This window comes from Lithobates pipiens, unplaced genomic scaffold, assembly GCF_037356315.1.
Source record: "Lithobates pipiens isolate NorthernLeopardFrog02 unplaced genomic scaffold, aLitPip1_a1.2 Scaffold_35, whole genome shotgun sequence".
Lineage (NCBI taxonomy): Eukaryota > Metazoa > Chordata > Amphibia > Anura > Ranidae > Lithobates > Lithobates pipiens.
The window spans coordinates 19,865,477-19,886,890 of NW_027507811.1; the positions used below are offsets into that span (position 1 = coordinate 19,865,477).

At 42.8% G+C, this 21,414-nt stretch overlaps 1 protein-coding gene and 1 pseudogene across 2 annotated transcripts in view; one reads left to right on the top strand and one right to left on the bottom strand.

Moving 5' to 3' along the window:
• The window catches only part of LOC143955408 (uncharacterized), a 52,600-nt pseudogene extending 48,087 nt beyond the window's left edge, over positions 1–4,513 (bottom strand). The window contains exons 1-2 of the transcript XR_013269804.1: positions 4,407–4,513; positions 2,590–2,712 (exon numbers count right to left, since the gene is read on the bottom strand). The product of XR_013269804.1 is annotated as an uncharacterized LOC143955408 (transcript). The remainder of the gene's footprint in view (positions 1–2,589; positions 2,713–4,406) is intronic.
• LOC143955192 (uncharacterized) overlaps positions 1–19,689 on the top strand; it is a 422,346-nt gene extending 402,657 nt beyond the window's left edge. The window contains 3 exon segments of the mRNA XM_077465281.1: positions 19,173–19,242; positions 19,245–19,375; positions 19,378–19,689. Coding sequence (XP_077321407.1) covers positions 19,173–19,242; positions 19,245–19,375; positions 19,378–19,689 — 513 coding nt within the window.
• The last annotated feature ends 1,725 nt before the right edge of the window (positions 19,690–21,414 follow it).

Genomic DNA, 21,414 nt, shown 5'->3' on the forward strand with positions numbered 1-21,414 from the left:
CATATATACTTGGAGTAATGGCGTTTACTTCTGGAGAATATTGGGCAATGTCATTAGCTTCCCCATGATAATCGGGAGATAAAATATGTTCCTCAGGGGTATTGTGGAAACACTGTCCATCTGTTGAAAAGCAATTTTAAAGTAAACGTTACAGGCATTTTTTTTTTTTTCAAACTTGCATTCAGGAGTCATATCAGAAAATATTCCTTGTAGCCCAACCCGTCCTCCATGTTCCCTAATCTCCCCCCTAGTGTGACCCTGGCTAAAGCAGAAGCCCTGGTTCTAAGTTCTGGCACAAAGCAAGCAGATCAAAGCTCCGCCCATGAGGATCAAGCAAACAGATTAACACCTCCCCTTCGCTTCACACTGAGCAGTCAGGATTGTAAAACAGACCCCCTACAGTCCTCTCCCTCACTGGAACCCTTTCCTCTACCATGCCAGCAGATTACAGGAGCTGTGCTGCTATAATCTGGGTTCCTGAACCAGAGTCACCAAGAAGCCCTTGCCCAAGTGGGTAGCTCCTGTTCATGCCACTGTAGACTTCCCAGGCATGACCATGAAGGATCATGTACCCATCAGAAAGCTAGTTCATTTGTTGGGAACATGACGTTCTATTCAGGAACGGAGATGGACCTTTCATATGGTGTACAGTATCTCCTCCTCATTTGTTGGGAACATGACGTTATATTGAGGAATGGAGATGGACCTTTCATATGGTGTACAGTATCTCCTCCTCATTTGTTGGGAACATGACGTTATATTGAGGAATGGAGATGGACCTTTCATATGGTGTACAGTATCTCCTCCTCATTTGTTGGGAACATGACGTTATATTGAGGAATGGAGATGGACCTTTCATATGGTGTACAGTTTCTCCTCCTCATTTGTTGGGATTATGACGTTATATTGAGGAATGGAGATGGACCTTTCATAGGGTGTACAGTATCTCCTCCTCATTTGTTGGGAACATGACGTTATATTGAGGAATGGAGATGGACCTTTCATATGGTGTACAGTATCTCCTCCTCATTTGTAGGGAACATGACGTTATATTGAGGAATGGAGATGGACCTTTCATATGGTGTACAGTATCTCCTCCTCATTTGTAGGGAACATGACGTTATATTGAGGAATGGAGATGGACCTTTCATATGATGTACAGTATCTCCTCCTCATTTGTTGGGAACATGACGTTATATTGAGGAATGGAGATGGACCTTTCATATGGTGTACAGTATCTCCTCCTCATTTGTTGGGATCATGATGTTATATTGAGGAATGGAGATGGACCTTTCATATGGTGTACAGTATCTCCTCCTCATTTGTAGGGAACATGACGTTATATTGAGGAATGGAGATGGACCTTTCATATGATGTACAGTATCTCCTCCTCATTTGTTGGGAACATGACGTTATATTGAGGAATGGAGATGGACCTTTCATATGGTGTACAGTATCTCCTCCTCATTTGTTGGGAACATGACATTATATTGAGGAATGGAGGTGGACCTTTCATATGATGTACAGTATCTCCTCCTCATTTGTTGGGAATATGACGTTATATTAGAGAACAAGGATAGACATCTACATGCCTAGCTTTATTCTCCAATACACCAATGTCATTTGTTGGTGACATTGGGTACTGTGGTAATGTTTTTTTTAATTTCTATGCTTTTCTTCCTGGGGACCCAAAGCACTCTACTGTTGGGGAAGATAGTGAGGCAGCAATCTTGGGCGCACACAGTAAGGCCTATTTGTACAAGAGCAAAATGACCTACCAGCATGGAGTTTGGGAAACTTTGGAGTTTGGGAAAACGGAGTACCTGGAAGAAACCCACGGAAGCACAGGAGGAACATGCAACTACTGCCCATACCAAGCTTCAAACCTAGGACCCCAGTGCTACAAGGTAGAGCGGCTAACCACTATAGTTGTCTTTTTCTGATCAGGACTATAGATGATTTTTTAATATGATGTACAATACTTTGGGCAGTGGTGAAGGTACATTGACGCTGTTCTGTCAACTAGGTGTGACTTTTTATATTTTGTATTTTATGTCAATTTTATATTATAACCTCATAAAAGTAAAACAAAAAAATGTGAAAGTTTTTTATATGTAATGTTTATTACTTGCCTGTGTTGATAAATAGATAAGGTTCCTCCTGTTCACATTTCATAATCATCTCCCCCTCCTCCGTAGACTGCTGACCTCCACTCACCAACCTCTCTTCTTCTTCTTCTTTGATCTCAACTTTCGGTTCTGTACCCTAAACCCCAACAATGATAGAACATATTTGTAAAAAGCAATAAAATGTTACAGAATTTTATATCATAGCTTAGATTTCTTTTTGAGGTCTAGTTTCTCAGTCCCACCTACCTGATGATGGTGGGGGATGGTGTGACCTTCCTGTGTGGAATCCCGGGAATACAGAGGACGGGGACATCTCTCTGGTGGGTTCCTATTACTGGATCCATCTGTAGGAAACACACACACTGACTGAATACATTGTTTCTATGTGTTTATCAGATGATGGGGGATCTAGGTGGAGCCTCCGTACTACTCTCTCCTTTACAATAAAGTCTCCTCTTACCCGGTGATGTGAGGGGCGGCTGATTTTCCATCTTGATGTCCTCTTGGAGATCCTCGTGTCCTTCTAAATACTCCCACTCCTCCATGGAGTAAAGACCACAATATCCTGAAACCTTAGAGGAACCTGAAACACACAATGATACAGTCACCTAGTGTCCTGATGCCCCTGTGTCCCTCTGTAGATAGGGAGTGAGGTGGAGGCACTGTGATGGGTGATGTCCAATTGAGACATCTGTTGGGTGTTAAAGGCTCACCAGATTTTATTTTTATTTTTATTATTCAATACCCTATAATCCCTGTGTAAAGAGAGAAAGTGACAATTGCAACCACTGACCTCCCACATTCCGCCTCATCTCTCCTGTTAGGTATGTGATCTATACAGGACTCTCCTCTCTGTAGACGGATAATAAACTGAGAATTATCTGGACTGTACTGGGATGAATAATGTCTGTACAGAGTTCTGACGCTATGACGTTATGTCTATAGTGTGAGCCCCGTCCTATTACACTTCATGTACTGTGCTCATTGTTAGGTTTTAATTGTTGAAGTTAGATTCAAGTTTTGTTCTTCAGGATCAGCAGAGGGTTGGCACAATCCATAAACCCCCCCACCAGCACACACCCCTGGCCTACAGACAGCCTGAAATCCATTGTAACTGATAATGTCTGAAAGTTAGTAAGCATTTATCAAAAGAACGGGAAATATAAAGGATTCGATCCAGCCTTGGGGAACTGCCATTACCAATGTTACAATAACATTATTTAGCAGAACACTGATGACCAGAGATCTGCTAATGAGACCCTATGGATGGACAGTTGAATAAATGGCTCTAGATTTAGGATGTATCTGGTCTATAAACCAGAGGCTCTGGATGAACAGTTGGATAAATGGTTCTATATATAGGATGTATCCGGTCTATAAACCAGAGGCTCTGGATGGACAGTGGGATAAATGGTTCTATATTTAGGATGTATCTGGTCTATAAACCAGAGGCTCTGGATGAACAGTTGGATAAATGGCTCTATATTTAGGATGTATCCGGTCTATAAACCAGAGGCTCTGGATGAACAGTTGGATAAATGGCTCTATATTTAGGATGTATCCGGTCTATAAACCAGAGGCTCTGGATGGACAGTTGGATAAATGGCTCTATATTTAGGATGTATCCGGACTATAAACCAGAGGCTCTGGATGGACAGTTGGATAAATGGCTCTATATTTAGGATGTATCTGGTCTATAAACCAGAGGCTCTGGATGGACAGTTGGATAAATGGCTCTATATTTAGGATGTATCTGATCTATAAACCAGAGGCTCTGGATGGACAGTTGGATAAATGGTTCTATATTTAGGATGTATCCGGTCTATAAACCAGAGGCTCTGGATGGACAGTTGGATAAATGGCTCTATATTTAGGATGTATCTGGTCTATAAACCAGAGGCTCTGGATGGACAGTTGGAAAAATGGCTCTATATTTAGGATGTATCTGGTCTATAAACCAGAGGCTCTGGATGGACAGTTGGATAAATGGCTCTATGTTTAGGATGTATCCGGTCTATAAACCAGAGGCTCTGGATGGACAGTTGGATAAATGGTTCTATATTTAGGATGTATCCGGTCTATAAACCAGAGTCTCTGGATGGACAGTTGGATAAATGGCTCTATATTTAGGATGCATAGGTGCACATATGACAAATCTATTTGTAGTATCTGTTGGAGATAAAAGACGTCACAGTGACTATGGAGGAAGAGGACGGACATGACGGGGGGGGGGGGGGGGGGGTTACTGGGTGTAAATATAAAATAATATCTTATTACCTCCTCAGCTGCCGGTTGCAGGAATTCCTCCCTCTGCTGCCCCCCAGCTCTCCTCTCTCCAGGATCTTCCTGTCTTTGTTTGGTATCACTTCCTGTCTCTGCGTTCCACCAGCAATTAGTGAGATCACCATCTTGTGGAGAAAATGCAAACTACAGCTAACGTTTTTAATACTTTGATGGTAAGTTCTTCAATTATGTTGCACGTATTACGTAGAAACTACAAAAAAAAAAAAAAAAATGAAAAATAAAAATAATTTGTGCATTAACGTTCATAATTACATAAAAAGATGAATTAAAAAATGTCCCTGAATCCACGGGGAAGGATTTTTCCTTGTAAGGTCATGCTTGCGGAGGACATGGAGTCCATCCCTAGCCCTGCCTTCCTTTACCTGGATTTGTCCAAGGGGGCTTTTGGCATGTATGTGGACTGCGCCAACTATTAAATAAATATATTTATCACCACTCGTTTTTATAATCATAAACCTTAATGATCTAAGTCCCATTGTGCTTATCGTACAAACTAATGCTCAATAATTTAATGTGCCTATTAAACTCCCCAAAAAAATTCTCTCTCTCTCTTATATATATATATATATTATAAAAATGTGTGTCCTGGTGGGTCTAAGATTCAAACCATCCATCCAATGCCAAAATCAAAACAGATACAAAACAAACAGTTATGATTGCTACAAAAAAAGATTAAAAAATCATAATAGTAATTTAACAGTGATATAAATAAACTATATCACTCACTGAGGATATTCATTTGGGACTCATTCGTTATTGGAACTGTCTAATTACAGGATTTTTTAAAGGGGTTGTAAAGCTTTGTTTTTTATTTTCTAAATAGGTTCCTTTAAGCTAGTGCAATGTTGGTTCACTTACCTTTTCCTTCGATTTCCCTTCTAAATGTTAAAAAAGTAAAAAAAAAAAAAAATCAATCTCTCTCTCTATATATATATCTATATCTATTATAAAAATGTGTGCCCTGGTGGGTCCAATATTCAAACCATCCATCGAATGCCAAAATCAAAACATCAAAATAGATAGAAAACAAACAGTTATGATTGCTACAAAAAAAATAATTAAAAAAATCATAATAGCAATTTAAAAGTGATATAAATAAACTGATAATATTAAAGGGGTTGTAAAGGTTCATTTTTTATTTTCTAAATAGGTTCCTTTAAGCTAGTGCATTGTTGGTTCACTTACCTTTTCCTTTGATTTCCCTTCTAAATGTTTTTTTTTCTTTGTCTGAATTTCTCACTTCCTGTTTCTCCTTAGTAAACTTCACACCATCATCCGAGCGGTGTTTAGTCAGCCAGAACAGCTTACTGAACCGTTTACTGAGGAGGAACAGGAAGTGAGAAATTCAGACAAAGAAAACAAAGAAAAAAAACATTTAGAAGGGAAATCGAAGGAAAAGGAAAAGACCCCAGGTATTGCTTGACCTAGTGAAGAGAGAATTGTAGAAAGACCCTTTCCCTTTTTTGAATCTGTCTCCCAAGTGTGGATCACAAATAGGGAAGAGCTCGGTGCTCAACTCGAACACATGTTCGACTCAAACATCGGCCATTCGTCTGTTTGGCAAATTCAGAACTTTGTGGACCGTTCGCACCAAATTCATGTGGCACGAATGGCCCATAATGCACTACACCATTGCAGTGCTTGACCAATCACAGCGCCGGCAGGGAGGAGAGCCATAATTGGCCACAGGTAGGATGCCTGTGGCCAATTATAGCCCAGGGGGTTTAGTACACGCCCCACACTATATAAGGCTGCCAGCGCGGCGGCCTTGTGTAGTGTGTTCCGGCGTGCAGGGAAAGAGCAAGATAGGCAGGGACAGTGTGTTCTTTTCTCAGGCATCTTAAAGTTAAAGTGGTGTTGTGTGCCTCCAGCACAGTATACAACTGTATCTACCCTTTATTGATACATCCTAAATATAGAACCATTTCTCCAACTGTCCATCCAGAGCCTCTGGTTTATAGACCAGATACATCCTACATATAGAACCATATTGTCCATCAAGAACCTCTGGTTTATAGACCACATACATCCTAAATATAGAAAATTTTTTCCAACTTTTACTCCAGAGTCTCTGGTTTATAGGTCAGATACATCCTAAATATAGAACCATTTATCCAACTGCCCATCCAGAGCCTCTGGTTTATAGACCAGATACATCCTAAATATAGAACCATTTATCCAACTGTCCATCCAGGGCCTCTGGTTTATAGACCGGATACATCCTAAATATAGAACCATTTATCCAACTGTCCATCCAGAGCCTCTGGTTTATAGACCGGATACATCTTAAATATAGAGCCATTTATCCAACTGTCCATCCAGAGCCTCTGGTTTATAGACCGGATACATCCTAAATATAGAGCCATTTATCCAACTGTCCATCCAGAGCCTCTGGTTTATAGACCGGATACATCCTAAATATAGAACCATTTATCCAACTGTCCATCCAGAGCCTCTGGTTTATAGACTGGATACATCCTAAACATAGAACCATTTCTCAAGCTTGTCTTTGGGTTCTTGGCTGTCCTCCTCTTTGATGACCCCACGACTTCTCCGGAGTTAAAAATACAAAGGAATAAGACTGAACATCAGTTGAAACTCAGTCTCCAACCATCCTTCATTTGAAATCATATCTGTTAGTTCCTCTTTCCTGCTTTGTTGTCCCTCTCTGTGGTCTGATGTAATTGTACCACAATACACCTTTCATCCATCCACAATAAAACGTGTTCCTCTTTCCCAGACAGTCGGGAGATTGGGTATTAGCCATGGTATCTGAAGGAATGAACATCCCTACAGTACATAGATTAAGGGATAAATCTCCTGATTTGATGGAAAGGATGCTACAATTCTTTTCCTCACAGTTTGTCACTGAAAGCCAGAAAAATTTAGGGTACAGAGTGCAGGGGTCAGGAGTGTATAGCACATAGAGTTTAGGTGTCAGGCATATGTAATGTATATAGTGTTGAGGTCGGGATCAGGAGTGTGTAACACATACAGTTCAGGTGTCAGGGGTGTGTAACATACAGAGTGTTGGGGTCAGGATTATGTAAAGCACCGATTTCAGGAGTCACGTGTGTGTGTTTTACATAGAGTCGAAGGAGTGAGAAGTGCAGGTATCAGAAGTGTGTAATGTACAGAGTTCAGGTGTCAGGTCTGTTTATCACACAGAGTGCAGGGTTCAGGAGTGTGTAATGTACAGAGTTCAGGTGTCAGGTGTGTGTATCACACAGAGTGCAGGGTTCAGGAGTGTGTAATGTACAGAGTTCAGGTGTGTGTATCACACAGAGTGCAGGGTTCAGGAGTGCTTAATGTACAGAGTTTAGGTATCAGGAGTGTGCAATGTACAGAGTTCAGGTGTCAGGTGTGTGTGTATCACACAGAGTGCAGGGTTCAGGAGTGTGTAATGTACAGAGTTTAGGTATCAGGAGTGTGTAATGTACAGAGTTCAGGTATCGGGAGTGTGTAATGTACAGAGTTCAGGTGTCAGGGGTGTGTAATGTACAGAGTTCAGGTATCGGGAGTGTGTAATGTACAGAGTTCAGGTGTCAGGGGTGTGTAATGTACAGAGTGCAGGAGTCAGGTGTATGTATCACATAGAGTGCAGGAGTAAGGGGTGTATAATGGACAGGGCACAGGGGTATGCAGTGTACAGATTGCAAATCTCAAAGAATGAATTCTGCACAGATTGTAGAGGTCAATATCAAATAACACATGCAGAGCAGGGGTCTGGAGTGAGTAATGCAGAAAGTGCAGGTGTCAGTCGTAAAGTACGGTATGTTTTTTCATGTCAGGAGTGTGTAAAGCACAGAGTGCAGGGGTAAAGAGTTTGTAACACATACAGTTCAGGTGTCAGGGTTGTGTAACATACAGAGCGTTGGGGTCATAAATATGTAAAGCACTGATTGCAGGTGTCAGGTGTGTGTGTAATGCACAGAGTTCAGTTGTCAGGGGTGTGTAATGTTCAGAGTGCAGAGGTCAGATTTCAGAGGTTAAAACCAAGTAACACATGCAGGAGGGAGTAACGCAAAAAAGTGCAGGTGTCAGTTGTAACTAACAAACAGGGAGCAGAAGTCAGGACTATTTAATGCACAGAGTGCAGGGTTCAGGGGTAAGAAATACACAGAAAGAAGAGGTCAGGAAGAAGGTATATACAGAGTGCAAGGGTCAGGAGCAAGTAACACAGACAGTAGAGGCCAGGGATGAGTAATGTACAGAAAGCAGAGGTCAGGAAGAAGAAATGCACCCAGTGCATGAAAGGTCCATCTCCATTCCTCAATATAACTTCATGTTTCCAACAAATGAGGAGGAGATACTGTACACCATATGAAAGGTCCATCTCCATTCCTCAATATAACGTCATGTTCCCAACAAATGAGGAGGAGATACTGTACACCATATGAAAGGTCCATCTCCATTTCTCAATATAACGTCATGTTCCCAACAAATGAGGAGGAGATACTGTACACCATATGAAAGGTCCATCTCCATTCCTCAATATAACGTCATGTTCCCAACAAATGAGGAGGAGATACTGTACACCATATGAAAGGTCCATCTCCATTCCTCAATATAACGTCATGTTCCCAACAAATGAGGAGGAGATACTGTAAACCATATCAAAGGTCCATCTCCATTCTCCCAGTAAGCCCTTGTACACACGATCGGAGATTACGACAACCAAATCCGTCGGATTTTGTTCATCGGATTTTGTCCAACGGATTTTGTCCGAAACTGTTGCATACACACGGTTGGACGAAGTTGTCAGGAAATCCGATCGTTCAGAACGTGATGACGTTATTTCGTTACGATGGGAATACGTTCAGGCTAGTAGCCAATAGCTTTGATGTAGGAATTTGATCTGAGCATGCGTGGCACTTTGTCCGATCGGAATTCTCTACACATGATCGGAGTATATCAGATCAGAGCAGTTGGTCGGAAAATATTTCCGGCAAGTTGGAAAATTTGGTCCGACGGATATTCCGACGGAAACAGTCCGATGCATACCACACACAGTCGGAATAATGGACGAACTTCCGACGGGACGTTTTGCAAACGCGAACCGCGAATGCGGCCGATAGTTCGCGCACCGGAACGGCGGGCCCCATTGACTTCAATGGGAGGCAAACTTTACAAATCTACAGGTCAAATTTGCAGCCACAAAATAATTAATAGCTGTGCAAACATAGTCCCACCACATGGCCAATGACATAACACATGTATGAGGTGAATCTGGGATCGACAACTACAAGCATTCTTTTTTTATATGTGAAATTCTGACAATTCAGGACTGTGGAGCGCATGAAGGCAATGGAGGAGAGGGAAGGTCAGGGTAGGCAAAGAAGAGGGTGCAGGAGATGATCACCAGCACTGTGATATAGAGCACTGACACCTGCACCGTGATAGAGTCATCTGACACCATCACCGTGATAGAGAGCACTGACATCAGCACCATGACGTAAAACACTGACATCAGCACCGTGATATAGAGCACTGACACCTGCACCGTGATAGAGGGATCTGACACCAGCACCGTGATAGAGATCACTGACATCAGCAGCGTGACATAAAGCACTGACACCAGCACAGTGATATACAGCACTGACACCTGCACCGTAAGCAGCCCCAGGAGGAAGTCAGCACAGGGATGGTGGGTAAATCTATTAAGTGACACTAACACCTACAAACAACTACCGAAGAATCCGGTGTTTAGAGGTAGGAAGGAGCTGGAACTAGTTGTTCACCTAGGTCTAAAAAAATCTATACTAAATAAAAAGGAAGCTCAATTTTTGATACCAGAGTTGGTGAGGACCCCAGTCATTTACTATCTACCTAAACTTCACAAAGACAAGAACAATCCCCCGCCAAGACCGATTGTGAACGGTATCGATTCGCTTACCTCAAGAATAGGGGCGTATATTGATAATTTTCTCCAACCGGTGGTGAAAAATACTAAAGCTTATCTGAGAGACACCAAACACATTCTACAAATTCTGGAAGAATGCTCAAATGAAGGTACATATATTTTAGCTACAACTGATGTAGCCTCATTGTATACTATCATCCCTCACTATGAGGCTTGTGAAGCAGTCAAATGGGGTCTTAGAAAACATTCTAACTTGATCTGTGCTCAAAGAAAATACCTGGTTAAGTGTTTGGACTTCTGTCTAAAGAACAACTATTTCTGGTATAACAAAAACTTTTACCATCAGACTACAGGCGTCGCTATGGGTGCCAAGTTTGCCGCTAGCGTAGCGGGTCTATTCATGTCTCAATGGGAGGATAAGATGGTGTTTTCCAACCCACCAGTCAAATTGGTCATATACAAACGATATATAGATGACATTATAGTTCGCTGGAAAGGCAGCAAGAGCAGTCTCAAAGAATTTCAAGAGAAACTCAATAAGAATAACTTGAATATAGTGCTCACATGGGACTCCAGTGAAACACAGGTCACCTTCCTGGACTTAGGGATCTCACGAGAAGAGGAGAAACTTCATACAAAAACTTTTTTCAAGAATGTAGACAGGAACAGTTATCTCCCATTGACCAGCTGCCATCATCAGAACTGGATTTACAATATCCCAAAGGGTCAGTTCATGAGACTGCGGAGGAACTGCAGTAAGCAGGAGGAATTCCGAGAACAAGCCAGACTGATAGGTCAAAGATTCCAGGACAAAGGCTACGAAAAGGCTTTTATTGAGGATAAAATATTGGAAGTAGAAGACATGAATTGTCAAGATTTGGTAAAAGATAAGACCAGACAAGAAGTAACAAGCAAACGTTTTAATGAAGTAGCCATTATTTTGGACTATAATGTCCAATATAAGAGCGTAGAAAAAAATCATTAAAAAACACTGGCACATTTTATTAATTGATAAAGACCTACAGAATGTTTTACCCAAGATACCAAAATTCATATATAGACAAGCTCCCACTTTGAGGGATAGACTAGTTAAGAGCATCCCAGATCCACCTAAAAAGAATTATACTTTCTTTTCGGGTAAGGGTTTTTACCCTTGCAAGTGCTGTTTCGCTTGCACAAGAACCAGTAAGCTGGAGAAGATCTTCCAGTTCACAGCCACTAGCACAGGCAATACTTATGAGGTTGAGGACTTTATTTGCTGTAACACACAAGGAGCCGTGTATGTGCTTGAATGTAGTTGCGGCCTACAATATGTAGGCCGCACAAAAAGACCATTGAGGGTTAGAATAAAGGAACACGTGCAGAACATCATTAAGGGTTTTGACAAGCACAGTGTTTCAAAACATTTCGTGATACACCATAAAAAGGACCTTCATGATCTTAAATTTTGGGGGATTGTACCTTATGTCAAGCACTGGAGAGGTGGGCATAAGGTGAGAACATTGAGTCAGATCGAATCCAAGTGGATATTTTCTCTGGATACATTTTACCCCAAGGGGTTAAATATAGAATTCGATTTGAACTGTTTTATCAGTGATTTTTAAAAATAAACAAATGTCCTCCCCCTAATTAGATAATTTCCCCTTCTCTCCCCCCCCCCCCCCCCTCCAGAGATCTTGAATAAGATAAGATAATATTTTAATTGCCTCTCTTCTTTGGAATATGTATATATTTTTAAAAAATAATTTTTATTGTAATGCAAACGTCGCTTCCGAGATCCATGATATAGATCCTAAGTACAAGAAACAATAAGAAATTAAAATTATAAGAAAAATAAAAAATAAAAGTTAAATTTTTATTTTTTCCCTTTTTTTATAAACAATTTTTATATATATTCTTTTATATATATTAATATTTATTTTTTATTCTATTTGATTGTAATTTGAATGATTTTACTATACAAGTAGTGTAATTAACATTTATTATTATAAAAAAAATAGTTTGGTCAATTTCCTTCTATAGAATTAATTTTCTTTCCCCTCTTCCAGTCTGTGGTCAGACTACACACGTTATGGAGACTAATATACTAATACGGCCGGTAGGTAACCAAATAAATGGCTGCCTCACTGAGAGGAGACAAGTATACATCATTTAGCTGCATAACCTCCAATAAAATGTCCGCCGCCATAGTAGGAGACACTTTTATTTCGCCCCCCGAGATAATAGATATGGTTAACAGATTTGTCTTAATATAGTGTGGTATGGCACACTCATCACATCATAATATGCCACAGCCGCCCATCGCTGTTGGTGGTATAGCGAATATATAACCAGTGATTATGTTTAATGCCTGGTGTGTTTTTTTGAATATGTATATCCTGCTGACACTCCAGTAAGGGGCGTCAGCATTCGATTGTGGGGCGGTTCGCCCCCGCCCACTCCTCCTTTATATTGCACTTCCTGCCCTATGCTCCTCTATCCCAGTTGAAGTCACTGGAAGTGACGTAACGCGTAGGATACGGAGACCGGAAGTGACGCTCGCACCAGAGCGGTCGATTTGAACTGTTTTGCTGCTAATGCTGCCTATTTACTCCATTTAATTTGTGAGTAATTTTAACCTTTTAATAAAGTAGTGATTTTTAAAAACATACTACACTATGGTTGCTCTTATACTTATTCTCTGAGCTATATTGGAACATCTTGCTGGAGTATATTGTGACGGAGATCTGAGAGTGACCCCCTGAGACCCCCCCACTTCCACCCCCTTTCCTGGGACTCCTGGGATATTCAAGAGGAGGCTGCATATACACTATATTTTATATAGCGGGAAGGTAATTACCCAGTGTGCACACTTATGCGTGGAATCACTTATGTGGAGGAAGAACCTCTGAGACATTTCCCAGCACAGAATCACTTTAGATGTTTATGTGACATCATCACGGGACTGTGTTCACGTCATTAACAGCTGGATATAGTCCAATTTTTTTGCACTCAGCACTTTCTGTTTATGGAGTTTTGTTCTATAGCTCGATTATTATATGTTTTTTATTAATATTTTGTGTTACACTAAGCACTTTGCTTGCATTTTTTGCACTTTATTTTTGCTTGCTTGCATTTTTTGCACTGTAGTTTTGCATTTTTTGCACTTTATTATTGTCACTAGTTTGCGCTTACGTAGCCAGTAACTGTTTATATTTCAGTCACTTTGGTTTTGCTATGATGCACTCAGCACTTTCTGTCATAGAAGTCTGATTTATAGTTAGACCACTGTATGTGGTTTTGCACTAAGCACCATTTTTATATCATAGAGATATAAGTTGCACTTGGGATTGTGACAGTTATTTTTGTGTACACACTGTTGCAGGCACTATTGATAGAAGAATTTCTACATTAGGATGAGTTCTCCCTTACTACTTTACCATACTAGTTTGAATATATACCATCTTACATATCTCCATCTGAATAATTAGCTCTATAACATTTTCGTGTAAGGTCCCATTTTTTTGGAAGCGCAGCACCACCATTTTTTCTTTTAGCCCCTCATAATGAGCATAGCACAGGGATGGTGGGAGCCCCTCATAATGAGCATAGCACAGGGATGGTGGGAGCCCCTCATAATAAGCAGCCCCAGGAGGAAGTCAGCATAGCTCAGGGATGGTGGGAGCCCCTCATAATAAGCAACCCCAGGAGGAAGTCAGCACAGCACAGGGATGATGGGAGCCCCTCATAAGGAGCATAGCACAGGGATGGTGGAAGCCCCTCATAATGAGCATAGCACAGGGATGGTGGGAGCCCCTCATAATAAGCAGCCCCAGGAGGAAGTCAGCATAGCTCAGGGATGGTGGGAGCCCCTCATAATAAGCAGCCCCAGGAGGAAGTCAGCACAGCACAGGGATGATGGGAGCCCCTCATAATGAGCATAGCACAGGGATGGTCGGAGCCCCTCATAATATGCACAGCAGAGGAGGGTACAGCCCCAGGAGTAAGTCAGCATAGCACAGGGATGGTGGGAGCCCCTCATAATAAGCAGCCCCAGGAGGAAGTCAGCACAGCACAGGGATGGTGGGAGCCCCTCATAATAAGCAGCCCCAGGAGGAAGTCAGCATAGCACAGGGATGGTGGGAGCCCCTCATAATAAGCAGCCCCAGGAGGAAGTCAGCATAGCACAGGGATGGTGGGAGCCCCTCATAATAAGCAGCCCCAGGAGGAAGTCAGCATAGCACAGGGATGGTAGGAGCCCCTCATAATGAGCATAGCACAGGGATGGTGGGAGCCCCTCATAATATGCACAGCAGAGGTACAGCCCCAGGAGGAAGTCAGCACAGCACAGGGATGGTGGGAGCCCCTCATAATAAGCAGTCCCAGGAGGAAGTCAGCACAGCACATGGATGGTGGGAGCCCCTCATAATAAGCAGCCCCAGGAGGAAGTCAAGTATGTGCAAGTATTTTATACGTGTATTACACAACTATATACTGCACACCAAATAGTACACCTATACCAGTCCTTAAGGACCTTTGTGGAACTAGTAGGTTGTGATTAGCAGACTGTACCTCACTCAACCCTATATACTGTAGTACACTATACCTTACCAGTCCTTATAAGGACCTTTGTGGAACTAGTAGGTTGTGATGAGCAGACTGTACCTCAGTCCCTATACTGATAAAGGACTGCTGCAGAATAGGGCAGCAGTCAGCAGTAGTGCACCTCAACCCTATATATTGTGGACCTATACCAGTCCTTAAGGATTAGCAGACTGTACCTCACTCAACCCTATACAGTGCCTTGCAAAAGTATTCGCCCCCCCAAGAACTTTTCAACCTTTTGCCACATTTCAGGCTTCAAACATAAAGATATCAAATTTTAATTTTTTGTGAAGAATCACCAACAAGTGGGACACAATTGTGAAGTGGAACGAAATCTATTGGACAATTTAAACTTTTTTAGCAAATAAAAAACTGAAAAGTGGTGCGTGCAAAATTATTCGGCCCCTTTACTTTCAGTGCAGCAAACTCACTCCAGAAGTTCAGCGAGGATCTCTGAATGATCCAATGTTGTCCTAAATGACTGATGGTGATAAATAGAATCCACCTGTGTGTAATCAAGTCTCTGTATAAATGCACCTGCTCTGTGATAGTCTCAGGGTTCTGTTAAAAGCGCAGAGAGCATCATGAAGACCAAGGAACACACCAGGCAGGTCTGTAATACTGTTGTGGAGAAGTTTAAAGCCGGATTTGGATACAAAAAGATTTCCCAAGCTTTAAACATACCAAGGAGCACTGTGCAAGAGATCATTTTGAAATGGAAGGAGTATCAGACCACTGCAAATCTACCAAGACCTGGCCGTCCCTCTAAACTTTCAGCTCAGACAAGGAGAAGACTGATCAGAGATGCAGCCAAGAGGCCCATGATCACTCTGGATGAACTGCAGAGAACTACAGCTGAGGTGGGAGAGTCTGTCCATAGGACAACAATCAGTCATACACTGCACAAATCTAGCCTTTATGGAAGAGTGGCAAGAAGAAAGCCATTTCTCAAAGATATCCATAAAAAGTCTTGTCTAAAGTTTGCCACAAGCCACCTGGGAGACACACCAAACATGTGGAAGAAGGTGTTCTGGTCAGATGAAACCAAAATCGAACTTTTTGCCCACAATGCAAAACGATATGTTTGGCGTAAAAGCAACACAGCTCATCACCCTCAACACACGATCCCCACTGTCAAACATGGTGGTGGCAGCATCATGGTTTGGGCCTGCTTTTCTTCAGCAGGGACAGGGAAGATGGTTAAAATTGAGGGGAAGATGGATGCAGCCAAATACAGGACCATTCTGGATGAAAACCTGTTGGAGTCTGCAAAAGACCTGAAACTGGGACAGGGATTTATCTTCCAACAAGACAATGATCCCAAACATACAGCAAAATCTACAAAGGAATGGTTCACAAATAAACGTATCCAGGTGTTAGAATGGCCAAGTCAAAGTCCAGACCTGAATCCAATCGAGAATCTGTGGAAAGAGCTGAAAACTGCTGTTCACAAACGCTCTCCATCCAACCTCACTGAGCTTGAGCTGTTTTGCAAGGAAGAATGGGCAAGAATTTTAATCTCTCGATGTGCAAAACTGATAGAGACATACCCCAAGCGACTTGCAGCTATAATCGCAGCAAAAGGTGGCTCTACAAAGTATTAACGCAAGGGGGCCGAATAATTTTGCACGCCCCACTTTTCATTTTTTTATTAGTTAAAAAAGTTTCAAAAATCCAATAGATTTCGTTCTACTTCACAATTGTGTCCCACTTGTTGGTGATTCTTCACAAAAAAATTAAATTGTATATCTTTATGTTTGAAGCCTGAAATGTGGCAAAAGGTTGAAAAGTTCAAGGGGGCCGAATACTTTCGCAAGGCACTGTATACTCTAGTACGCTATATCTTACCAGTCCTTAGAAGGACCTTTGTGGAACTAATAGGTTGTGATTAGCGGACTGTACCTCACTCAACCCTATATACTGTAGTACACTATACCTTACCAGTCCTTATAAGGACCTTTGTGGAACTAGTAGGTTGTGATTAGCAGACTGTACCTCAGTCCCTATACTGATAAAGGACTGCTGCAGAATAGGGCAGCAGTAGTGCACCTCAACCCTATATATTGTGGACATATACCAGTCCTTAAGGATTAGCAGACTGTACCTCACTCAACCCTATATACTCTAGTATGCTATACCTTACCAGTCCTTAGAAGGACTTTTGTGAAACTAGTAGGTTGTGATTAGCAGACTGTACCTCAGTCCCTATACCCATATAAAGGACTACTGCAGCAGAAGGGCAGCAGTCAAGTATAATATTCTTTCTATATTTGGAAGAAAGAATATTATAAGTGTACAACCCTATTACCATACCAGTCCTGAAAAGGACCTTTGTGGAACTAATAGTAACAGCTACTGATTAAACTGACTGTCCCTCACTGCCTCACACACAGCTTCCTGTCTGTCCCTATTTAAACTGACAAAACACAGGCTGCTGCAACAATAACTTGAATAGCACTCAAAACTATATCCTGTACTACTACACCATACCAGTCCTGAAAAGGACCTTTGTGGACCAAATAGTAACAGCTAATGATTAAACTGACTGTCCCTCTCTGCAACACACAGCGTCCTGTCTGTCCCTATCTGAACTGAGAAAAGACAATCTGCTGCAACAATGACTTGAATAGCAGTGCCTCAAACCTATATCCTGAACTACACCTATACCAGTGATGGCGAACCTTGGCACCCCAGATGTTTTGGAACTACATTTCCCATGAGGCTCAACTACACTGCAGAGTGCATGAGCATCATGGGAAATGTAGTTCTAAAACATCTGGGGTGCCAAGGTTCGCCATCACTGACCTATACCATACCAGTCCTTAAAAGAACTTTTGTGGACCTAATAGCTAGCGATTTGTGTCACTGCAGTCTCTCCCTGCTCCACACAGCAACCTCTCCCTATAGTGACAGTAGAAAGAATGTAAAATGGCCGCCGGATCGGGTCTATTTATAAGTTAGGGGGAATGTCCAAGTGTTCATGTGCTGTAATGTCTCAATTGGCTGTCCTGTACCCCATGATGGATGCGTCATCATAGGTCAAAGTTCTTTTACACAGTAAACACGTGGGTCCGCCGGGCGAACAGCGGCAATAGTCCGCCAATCGGGCGAATCGCGAACAGCCGAAATTCGCTGCTGTCATGGTCGGTTCCGAGTTCCAGCAGTCCATGGAAGACTTACCCACAGTATTGGTCCGTTGAGCGCTAATAGGTCTTCCCGGGCGCGCGTTAGCGCGAATGGACGCACGCGGGTGCGAGCAGGTACGATCGGGCGCACGCGGGTGCGCGGGGTCACGAACGGTTGCACGGTTTCACGTGGGCGCGAACGGGCACGCCGTGCGACCGTTCTTGGCGCCCAGAGGGCTTCTTAAGTGATCCGTTCTAGTGGCCCGGTGCTGTCCTGTCTACAGCGTTCCTGAGAGTTGCCTCTGATACCTGATTGTTCCTGTCTCTGATCTACCCGGCTTGTTCCTGATTATCCTGCTTGCTGCCAGCCCTGACCCTTGGACTTCCTGACTACGCTTCTGCCTTCTCCTTCGGTACTTCTGCTGCCAGCCCGTTGACGACCCGGCCTGTGTTTGACCCCGCTACTGCCTGCTGTTCCAGTCTGTGTTCTGTGACCGCTGCTGCCTGTTGCCTGCCTGCCAGCCGTTCCTGTGTTATCTCCTGCACCTGCCTGCTGCCAGTTTCTGACTACTTTCCAGCCGTTCCAGAACCACCTGCCGGTACCCGCTGTTGTCTGACGCCAGTTCCTGGACCAAGCCCACCTACACGGACTTGGCACTTGTGCCCTCTGCCCTCTAGAGCCCCTGTTCCCACTCTCAGGGGATCTCGAGCCAGAGGCTTACGAGAGGCCGCTCCCTGCACTCCGGGCTCCTTCCACCAGGTACGTGACAGCTGCGAACCGACCGCCGGGCGAACAGTTTGGCCATCCCTATATAACATTTATTTTAATGTTGCTTTTGTACAGGTGGACATTATGTCCTGAATACCTCTGAGGAACATTGTATTTTATCTCCAGATTATAATGCAAATAATAAGAACAATATACATCCCAGACCTTCCCAACTGGGGGATCAATGGATCCCTCTAATCCTGAGGAATCTTCTGATGGATCTCACACCAAGACTATAGGATCTCACACTACAGATACTTCAATAGATCCTTCTATTCCCAAGGAATCTTCTTACAGTTATAAATTAATTCACCCTGGAAAGCATTCATTGTCATGTTCAGCGTGTGGGAAATATTTTACAAAAAAGCTCTTTGCTTCTTATACATGAGATAATTCACACCGGTGAGCGTCCCTATTCATGTTCAGAGTGCGCGAAAAGTTTCACTTATAAACATGCACTTCTTGCACACAAACTCATACAGGAGAGCGCCCCTATTCATGCTTAGAGTGCGGGAAACGTTTCACTAAAAAACATTTACTGCTTACGCATGAAAAAAGTCACACGGGTGAGCGTTGCTATTCATGTTCAGAGTGCGGGAAATGAGTGCGCGCTTCATAACAAAAGGGCACTTCAGTATACACCAGAGAATTCACACAGGTGAGCGTCTTTATTCTTGTTCAGAGTGCAGAAAACATTTCCAGTACCAGGGATACCTAAATAAACATCAAAGAATTCATACGGGTGAACGTCCCTTTCCATGCTCTGAGTGCAGGAAATGTTTCAGTGACAAAGGATACCTTCTTGTACATCAGAGAGTTCACACAGGTGAGCGTTACTTTTTGTGTTCAGAGTGTGGAAAATGTTTTCTTATGAAAGAAAGCCTTGGTTCGCACCAGAGAACTGTGGAAATGTGATCTTCTACAACACCAGAGGATGCACTTGGGCAAGCGTCCTATTTTATGTTCAAAGTGAGGGAAACTTTTCAATTAGATGAAAGAACTTCTTTAAACATCAGAGAAGTCACATGGGTATGCGTCCTTTCAGGATGCGGGAAAATGTTTCAGCTTTTTATTGGCTTATAATTGGTCCAAGCAATAATTGGAACATTTTATACATTATGTACTTCAGTTATAGTATACAAGATCTTATTTGGGTTGTAGCTTAAGTTTCTTGTTTGTACATCACTCTGATTTTCTAAAATAAAAAAGAACACTCTGCACTTTCCAATACTCTGTTCTCAAATTTCTACTTTTGTTGGAAATTATTATAATTCTCAGATGATTGATGATTAAAAGGTTTTAATCTATTCGGTGAACTGGCTCTAGAGTGTCCATTCATTCACCCAAGAGGAGTTTTAATGCTTGTGTATAATGGAGAGTTAATATATCTCAAGGAGATATATTGATGATATACCTCAAGGAGATATATTGATGATATACCTCAAGGAGATATATTGATGATATCTCTGTATGGGCTGAAATATCACAGGTCTAAACAGATGTCTAATTTTTGAGTGAGGACATAGGGGGGCCTGGGCAGCTGGGGGAAGAGGATGGTACCCAGAGAAGGTGATCCGTGTGGTGCTGGGGCAATTACAAGAACTGATCTCCTATGTGTCTCTCCCGGCAGCAGCTGAAAGCCGAATTCTCCTCCTCTACCTTCTGACGGCTTGGATCACCTTCTTTGTGCACCATCTTCTTCCCCCAGGTGCCTGGGCTCCCCCCTGTATGCCCAGTGTAATATATATCGGCCTCTTTCTTTTGTGAATAAAGTGATTGGAACCAGTACCGAAAGACGGTGGGAGGAAGAGGAGGGGAAGCCGGCTTTAAGCTGCTGCCAGGAGAGGCAGCAGTTGCTGTAATTGCCCCAGTGCCTCACTGATCACCTTCTCTGTGCACCATCCTGCCCCCTGTGTGCCCAGTGTCATATTTACTGTCCCCTTCCTTTTGCGAATTAACACAATCAGTGATTGCTACCAATAATAAAGGCATGTGGGAGGGAAAGGAGGAGAAGCCAGATTTCAGCTGCTGCCGGAAGAGAAACACAAATGGATCAGTTCTTGTAAGTGCCCCAGCACCTTACGGACCACCTTCTCTCTGCACTATCCTCTTCCCCCAGCTGCCCGGGCCCTGCCTGTGTGCCAGGTGTTATATTTACAGGCCCATTACTTTTGTGAATGAGCACAATGAATGATTGGTACCATTCCTGAAAGCCAGCGGGAGGGAGAGAAGGATAAGCTGGCTTGGAGAGACACACAGAAGATTAGTTCCTGTAATTTCCCTAGCACCACACTGATCACATTGTCTGTGCACCATCCTCTCCCCCCAGCGACCTGGGCCCCCCTGTGTGCCCAGTGTCATATTTAATGTCCCCTTCCTTTTGTGAGTAAACACAATCAGTGATTGGTACCAGTAAAGAAGGCCGGTGGGAGGGAGAGGAGGAGAACCTGGCTTTCAGCTGCTGCGGGGAGAGACACATAGGGGATCAGTTCTTGTAATTTCCCCAGTGCCACACGGATCACCTTCTCTGTTCACCATCCTCTTCCCCCAGCTGCCTGGGCCCCCCTGTATGGCCAGTGTCATATTTAACAGCCTCTTACTTTTGTGAATGAAGTGATTAGTACCAGTACCGAAAGCCAG